The sequence below is a fragment of the Pygoscelis adeliae genome, unplaced genomic scaffold (assembly GCF_000699105.1).
Source record: "Pygoscelis adeliae isolate BGI_AS28 unplaced genomic scaffold, ASM69910v1 Scaffold10, whole genome shotgun sequence".
Taxonomy (NCBI): domain Eukaryota; kingdom Metazoa; phylum Chordata; class Aves; order Sphenisciformes; family Spheniscidae; genus Pygoscelis; species Pygoscelis adeliae.
Genome location: NW_008824053.1, coordinates 7,049,650 through 7,057,956, shown reverse-complemented (window position 1 = coordinate 7,057,956; position 8,307 = coordinate 7,049,650). Strand labels below are relative to the sequence as shown.

General features: G+C 38.7%; 1 protein-coding gene across 1 annotated transcript in view; it reads left to right on the top strand.

The window, feature by feature from the left end:
- Positions 1 to 7,751, top strand: part of WDR63 (WD repeat domain 63) — a 23,931-nt gene extending 16,180 nt beyond the window's left edge. Inside the window, exons 14-22 of the mRNA XM_009333892.1 lie at positions 549 to 696; positions 1,460 to 1,547; positions 2,544 to 2,674; positions 3,444 to 3,503; positions 3,957 to 4,070; positions 4,769 to 4,973; positions 5,388 to 5,479; positions 6,894 to 7,027; positions 7,610 to 7,751. Of these exons, the coding sequence (XP_009332167.1) occupies positions 549 to 696; positions 1,460 to 1,547; positions 2,544 to 2,674; positions 3,444 to 3,503; positions 3,957 to 4,070; positions 4,769 to 4,973; positions 5,388 to 5,479; positions 6,894 to 7,027; positions 7,610 to 7,751 (1,114 nt within the window). The remainder of the gene's footprint in view (positions 1 to 548; positions 697 to 1,459; positions 1,548 to 2,543; positions 2,675 to 3,443; positions 3,504 to 3,956; positions 4,071 to 4,768; positions 4,974 to 5,387; positions 5,480 to 6,893; positions 7,028 to 7,609) is intronic.
- The last annotated feature ends 556 nt before the right edge of the window (positions 7,752 to 8,307 follow it).

Below are 8,307 nucleotides of genomic sequence, written 5' to 3'. Positions count from 1 at the left end.
GTCAGCAATGAGGAAAATTATCATTGCCTATATCAAATCTGTGAAAGAATGTCCAGAGTAGAGCAATAGGAACAATCAGAGGGCTGAAAACTCCAATGAGATGACCGATTCAAGTGAGTGGGACCATTTGCCTTGAATGTCAGCAAATGAATTGGTACACACAAGAATTGGGAATGAGGTTTGATTTGGATTACTAGATTACCTGCTACAGGGTTCTGTCCAGTTCTCTCAGCCTCCAGGAACTTCACTCAGGTAGTGCCAGTTACTTCACCCAGTAACTTTCCATAAGCAAACTGTATGAATGCTATCTAGCTGCTTTGGTATAGTTAACAACTGATGAAATGGTGAATAAAGGAATATATGCCATCATTTACAAAAGAAGCAGTTAAGTATCTAGCATTTGTCTGCTTTTCAGAGTCTCTATTGCTATGTAAAGTTTGAAGAGGAAAGGCAAAAAAAAAAAAAACAAACCAGCTTTAAAGTGTGTGGAAAACGGCATCTGACTTTGAAACAAAAACAGGGAATAATATTATACAATCATTTTGCAGCTCAATATTATTTTGGGATATTCCAGCCACCAAACTTCCTGAACAACCTTCATCTGAGAAAGTAAAAGTGGAGGAAGTTTTTTCTATGCCCCCTGATGTTCCAGATACTTTTAAGCATCTAGATCTCTGCTGGAAACCTCTCATAAAGGTACTGTACACAAATATAGAACAGAAGGATCAACCCAAACTGTAGATATGGCCAGAACTCCATAGGAATGTATTCTTTTTCTTCCCAACTCTTTTATTTTTCTGCAGAATTGTCTTCCTTGTGAATTTCCTTCTGATTATGAAATGAAAGACCAATGTTCCTCTGAAACTTAAATAAAACACATTTTGTAAAGATAACTCACAAGAAACAGCATGACTGCTTCTTAAAAACTGCAGTAGGTCCAAAAGTAGTTGTATTAATAGTGCATGTTTCTGTCAGCCTTTTCACCCGCTATGCTGTCTGTCTCAGTGGGTCCCAAACTGTGAAACGTGGTCATAGTCAACAGAACCATAATTACTGGCAACCCGACAGTAAGTCTGATAAAAATGGTTGTAGCCATTTGTGAAAAAAGTGAGGCTGAAAATAATCTGTTAGGTAAAAAGAAAAAAAAAATTTGGACCTGCTGATATGTGCTGCTCAGAATAGCTGCAGCTGGTACAGTTGTTAAACAAGCCTGACCACTGGAGCTGGTTTTTTTTGCTAGAAACGTGGCAAAATCCTTACAGGGAAAAGGTAACACAAGAGAAACCACAGGTTTGCATTTTCTCTGTGCTTGCATGTGAGGCAGCAAATACCGTTCATGGAGTATTACAACCACACTGCAAACTGAAAAGACCTGTTCCATTACAGCAGAAAGACATATTTAGTCTTGTGCCTCAGAGATCTGACAAAATGAGTTAGCAAATGCATTTTTTCTGAACAGATAAACCTGCGCAAAAGTGATACCAACACAGAGTACAGTCCCGTCAGAATTAGTTTAAAGGAACTGCATTATCATTACAAAACCTCAGGTAATATTTTTTTTACACCTTATTGGGGAAAATGTTTTTAATAAGCTTGTATTTCAGTATATACATAATGAAAGCTGAGCAACAAAATGTTGTATAGCTAAATGCATCTGGGGAAAAAGGTTTCATAAATATACAGGTATTCAAAGTGCGACATACATGTATTGACTACAAAGATATGTACATGTATTGAATACAGAAAGAGCAGTTCCGTATCCACAGTAACTGCCAGATTTCACTTAACAGCCCATGCAAGTCCACCACCCAGTCTCTTTATCCCTGAAACAGTATGTTCTTTTCAGCCCTTACAGAATACTATTTTTAGAAAAATAATCCTGGAGTAACAGTATATATTGTAGGTATTTCTGTAGTGCTTTGGATAGAGGCGTCGCTCTTCACTACAGAACACGAAGTTAGCTCTTCACGTTCTGGAGTAGATCGGTTCTTATTATGGTGCTTTGTGGCAGGGACGCACTACTAACCCCTCTGTAAAGTTGGCAAGCTGACACACAGGTAGCCCAGGAGCTGGACTACCCGAGAGAGTGACCGCAAACCGTGCCAGAAAATGCCTTTCTGGCAGCTGAGCTGCTGTGGTGTAGCTGCTCCAGCGTACGCTGTCACACCACAGACTGCAGGAGGCAGGTTGCGCCATTCCCTGGAGCAGAAATGTTACCTCCCGGTTGCAGTAGCTCAGGGGGATGCGTAAGGGCAGTTCCCACGGAGACACTGATGCTGTGTAAAACTGGTGAAGAACAGAATGGTGCTACCCTAAGTAATTGTCTGGGTATGGGAAGCACTGACTTCAGCGCAGCTGCAGCAACGGGGAGATTCCACCAGGAAACAGTTAACCTGCAAAACTGCTGCTTTACTTGGCAGTCTTTCTTCATCTCTCCTCTTGAAATTCCCCTTATCCACGAACCACCTTTATAAGACAACGGATTTGCTTGGTCTGATAAATTCCAGTGTATAATAAATAGATATATCCGTACTGTTTCCCAGAGAAGGTGCAATCTCTGAACACACTAGAAGTACCTGCCAAAGACAACCCATATACAGAGATGAGTACTCCTTCAAGCAAAAATCTGAAAGTGCTAGAGAATATCTCCACCGACTTTTTTGTTGGAACTGAAGTAAGTGAAAATAATAGATTACTAATTAAAATGTTAATCCAAGATATCCAAAAGACCAAACAATTAAATAATAGAGTTTTCACAAATGAATGGACTTGCATATTTTCTTCAGGTGTTAACTAAAAAGATCTTTCTGGACATGCCACATTTTATCCCCATTTTAATGCATTTAGCTACATGCTTAAAATAATAATACAACCCCAATATTTGGTAGACTATGAACCCTTACTCGAAGGGCAGAATTAGAAGACATTTCCAAAATATGTTGAACTTAACTACCTGCCATCAGGAACCAAACAGTATTTCCTTATTCCAGAACCCACAAGATTAGTAATACTTTTTTAGTGTTTCCCCAAATGTCAGGTGAAAATGTTTATACTACAATTTCCCCCACAACTTATTTCTACTTTAGGAAGTGCCAGCTATTCATAGCCCCCTACCTACCCTACGTATCTAAAATTCCAAAATCTTTCCCAGTTTTGAGTTCATGTGGAAATGAAAATTTGGCTTCTAGCTACCTTTTTGCTTCTGGTCACCTTTTCCTCAAATACTGGAGCAAAGCATGAATGGTAAAAATCGAGCACCTAATCCTGCAGGAAGGTCTACCTACATACATCAGGGTAAGTAAAGCTGTTTTGGCAATACATAACTGAAAAATGGTGATCCAAAATTTTAGTGTTTTTTCAGTCATTGGCTTCAAACTTTCATTTAATTTACTCAGAACTTATTTAATATTAAATGCATTTACTTGATTTTTCTGGCATCACAGGATGGAGAAATTGTTTATTCCAACTGGAAAATGGAAATTGATAGTGACTCGGCAAAACCAGTTAGTAAGTACAAGTTTCTCAATACCTGTTTAAACCTTAATATATCGCTAACCTTAAAATATTTGCACCTATACTCTGTCTTTAAGGGTCTTGCTCATCTGCTATAACAGTCTCTCTCACTGATGACACCAGGATTCAGCAGTACAGCCTCAAAAGTGCGTGCAGTTTAGCTACCATGACAGAATAGCAGGCGGCCTCTCCAGTACCACAGGTGCATCGCTATGTACCTATTGGCACAAACCATGGAAGCCGTGCTTCACAGTAACTAGATTTGCGGCAATTCCAATTCCTATAGCTTGTGCCCAAAAAATATGAAGCTAGTATCTTTGAAGCCTGTGCTGGATCCTGCACTCCTGTTTCCCCCTGCGTAACTCCCATTGTGAAGACACTCACTAAAGCACTAGTTACAAGCAACTGCCTTTTTCATTCCGTTAGGTCAGAAGCACACTGAGAAATACACCATTCACACTGAAACTATCAACACCCTGCAGAGATCTCCGTTTTTTAAAGACATCGTTCTAAGCGTTGGAGGCCGGAATTTTGCCATTTGGAAAGAAGGGGTTACAGTAAGTTACTTTAACACAGCTGTAACAGAATTGATAGCTATACAAGACAGAACTATAACCTCAGAATCTGTATTTTCAGAAATGTTTGTAAGTCACAAAGCTTCATAGTTTAGAAATAAATTGGGTATATGAAGAGCTTTTCCTTTTTCTTGACATCAGAAAACTATTTTAGAAATAGCTTTGTAAACTTGCCTTTTACAGAAAAAATGAAGTGACCTTCTTCCTTGTGACCTGACCAACCTTGTAAAAACGGTAGCTTCTCAACAAATTGTTTCTGCTGCTAGGGAAACCGAAGAATAAAGGCAACGTGTGCTAAACAGATCTGAAGAACTAATATTTAGGATGCAGTCTTTTCATCATCTGAAGACAAAGAAACGTGGGTTTTTTTTTTTACGGTTCCTCTCACATAGGAACCCAGGTTAGCTGCACCTGGCAAAATTTAAAGACCACAGATTTTAACAGCAGATAGACAGATTACCTTATTAGACTGGAAGTGAGATACCAGGTTTTTTTACTTCCCTACAATTCTCCTCTTTATCTGCAGAAGGTGATACCAATTTTGCCATTGATATAATTTTTGTAATAGGATCATTTAAATTGTGAATGTTCTTAAATGATAGGAGATTTGAAGTAGTGAATGGATAGTACTGTTTGATTGTTGGGTCTCTCTTTTATTTGTTTTCAAAAAAAAAATTAAGAATGGACCGATCCTTCAGTCAAGCTGCTCTGCAGGAAGATACGCTGCAGGACAATGGTCCCTAACGAGACCAGGAGTTTTCTTCATTGGCAGAGATGATGGAAATATAGATATTTGGGACTTACTGAGGAAAACTCACGAGCCATCTCATTTCCAGAACATCTCCGAATCAATGATCACTTTCATCAGCCCCTGGATTGCCTCACGTATGTTGATAGTGATTGCACTTTACTGTGCCACCCTGTTTGCAAAATGGCCCATGACTCCAAGGCACGTTAATCTTGTTACAGATGATCTTATATAACAGATAAGTACATACTTCCACTGATTTAACACTGCACTGTATATACAAAAATGCACACATCAGTTCTAAGTGTACTGCCACAGCATAAAGCAACTGAAAACATTTAATTTAAAAAAAAGTTCGAAAAAGTATAAACTTCAAAGGGAATTTCATTTGTTAAGAAAATAAGAGGGCAATAAGCCTGCCTTTTTGCTGCAGTGAACAAACCAAAAAGACCACAACAAAAACGAACCCTCTGTAGCTCGCGTTTGGGTGGAGTTGTGTATTACTGTTGGAATTTAGATTGTTTATATGGTTTTTGTCAAATATCTTTCAGCAAAGCAGCATTTTTTAGCTGTTTCTGATGATCTTGGAGTACTCCATGTTTTGGAAATCTGTCAGACACTAAGTCACCCTTCGAGGAATGAGGTTGGTAAGAATTTTTATTAATCTGAGACACTTTATCCTGAAAACTCCAACACAGAAACAGGCCTGCCTGGAAACACTTGCCTTCAAATGGATGGCAATTAATCTGAGATCAGTGTGGCCATATTCTCCAAAGATCACCTGTAGCAAAGCTGGCTTTGTGCAGAGCTCAGATAGGAGGCACCTAAAGGAAACCTGAGCGACAGTTGGCAGAATTCCACTGCTCCAACCTGGCTACATGAAAACACAGTAAAGAGTTCAGCATTTTTTGCCACGTGCATAAAATGACACCTGGTTTCATGCATTAAAACAATGCTATATAGGGCACAGTAATGTAAATATACTGAGTTTCTCTTTCTTTACACCTTCTTATTGGCATTTGCATCAATTTTTTTCCTGTAAATTTGGTACTTCGATATACATACATCTTAATATCTGGTTCTAGCGTAGTTAAAGCACATTTTGCAAACTGTTACTAACATTACCACTCATTCATTCTCTTTTGAAATAAGGACTGTCTGCACCAAAGGGCCATGGGAACAATGGAAACAGTTTTAATTTCTCTTTATTTTCACATCATTTGCAGTTGTTCTTTTCCCTCACCTCCCAGCCAAAGATCAAGCTAGTGTTTTCATCTCATCCAGTCTAGCAGTCTTGCCTGCTACCTAGTCTGTTATTTTTACATCACAAAATTTTCATCCCGTCCTATCCCAGTTTTAAGTTAATGTATGCACTTAAATAGTTTATAAACATCCCATAAAGGTTTGCTGTGCAGAGCTACAGTATGTAGCAATATAACACCAGGTCAGCAGCCTCATTTTAGTATAAGTAACTTCTCCAAAGCAAGGTAGGAGCTAAGTCCCCTAACATGAGGAAACACATTGCTTCTGCCCAAATTACGTGTGTTTTGGAACTACACTATTTAGGGTACAGAATAATTAACCCAGGAGCAGTCACTAATATTTAGATTACGCTCATTCTAACTGAAGTATTCACTGAAAAATACTAGGTTGTTGAAGAGACTAATGAAAACTAAAACACAGAATCCCAGATAAATGCATAGTGTAATACATAAGTATGGTATTTTATGGTTTCTTTGTGCCTGAAGTTGGGTCAGTGAGGATTTGGACTGACTTAGTGAAATCACTAACCTAAAACTGGTTTAGTTATTTTACTGCAGGTTCCTGAAGGATGATCTACTCTGAGTCAGTGTAATAGAAATTATTTAACCCCATGCACATTTGTATCCCAAATCAATTGGTTCCAATCCACATCTTTGTATTGCTTTGCTGCAAATTATTTGGATAGAGATATCTACATTCCCAATATAGATAAACTAATAATACCGTTCAGATCATCAGCAATAATTCTGTGTCTTTGGGCGTGTAATGACCCTTGTTTGTCATTGTGTTAATAGCATGCCAACGTACTTGATTATTTTGAAAGAGAAGTCAAATACCTGAAGTACTGTGAACAAGAGTTTCAAGAGTATCAAGAATTTCAAGCCAAAACAGAATTGAAATGGAGCTGGAGGCACAGAGAGAGAAAACAGTATGTTATACTTGGAATTAAGAAAACTTTGTTTCTTTGGGTCTTCAAAATGCACCTGTTTTGCTAGGCAGGATTTCCCATAGTATTTTCAAAAATCAGGATGGATATAATCAGAATAGCTTAGCAGCTCCTTATTTCATATTTACAGTTCTTAGGAGTGGAATAGGTAGTCCTAGTTCACCTAAGTTCAGCTCTTGGTCAAGTGAAACTCCTGCAAGAGCATTAGAGCCCATGGACATTTAACAACTATGAATTTGCTTTTCTTTTTACATCAGTTGCTCTTTCAAAAAGTTACATTTTGGCAACTTCCCTATCAACATTGCTCCTTCAAGCGAGGAGAGACTCCAGCCTTCCATTCTTCATTCACATAAGGATTTTGCCTATCCATTCTTTGGTAAATGGTCTAATAATACCAACTAATTAACCAAGGAAATGACAATTCACTTAATGTAGCCTTAAGTGATGCCTGTTTTCATTAATTCGTGATAGCACTGATACGATCGACTGGAAAGCACTGGGGTCGCATACAGGTTTCAAAGCTTAACAGTGCATTATTGCCTGGTATGTGTTTTTTCTTCAGAGTATGACTACTCCACAGAAAACAGAAGAAGAGCTGGAGAAGCAAGAAAATGCAGACTATACTGTGTTTCTGGACCTGGAGAAGCAGATACTAACGGATTTAGGACTAGTAAAGGGACAAGAAATACTTTCCTCATCAGATTAGAGCCCATTATCACCTTTAGAACCAGTGAGCTTTTTATTTCAGGACCTCTTTATTTCAGCAGAACGCGTTTAGCTTCAGAAATAAAGCATCTTGCAGTTAGAGATTATTGTTTCATTAACTTTATCCGTTTGTTTACTCACGATGTGGTTAGAGAACAACTGTTTTCAGCACGCTTCCCCCACTATCTTTCATTAATACAGTTATAATGAATATTCCATCTGTTTAAATAATAGTTTTCAAAGTTCTGTGTCTGTCAGGATTCTATAAGCCGTAGAAGACCTTAAACACAACTTGGCCAGTCAAACCAACATGCCAGTATTCACCCCTCCAATCTACATCCACCTGCTCCCACCAGAGGGGAAGCCATTCTACTCCAGTAGTTACATTCACATAGGCCATCCAGATTCTGCTACTCAGCTCCAGCAAGCATCTCCTCCCTCATCCCCTGTGCTGGTTTTGGCTGGGATGGAGTTGATTTTCTTCACAGCAGCTAGTACAGGGCTGTGTTTTGGATTTGTGCTGGAAACAGTGTTGGTAACACAGGGACGTTTTCGTT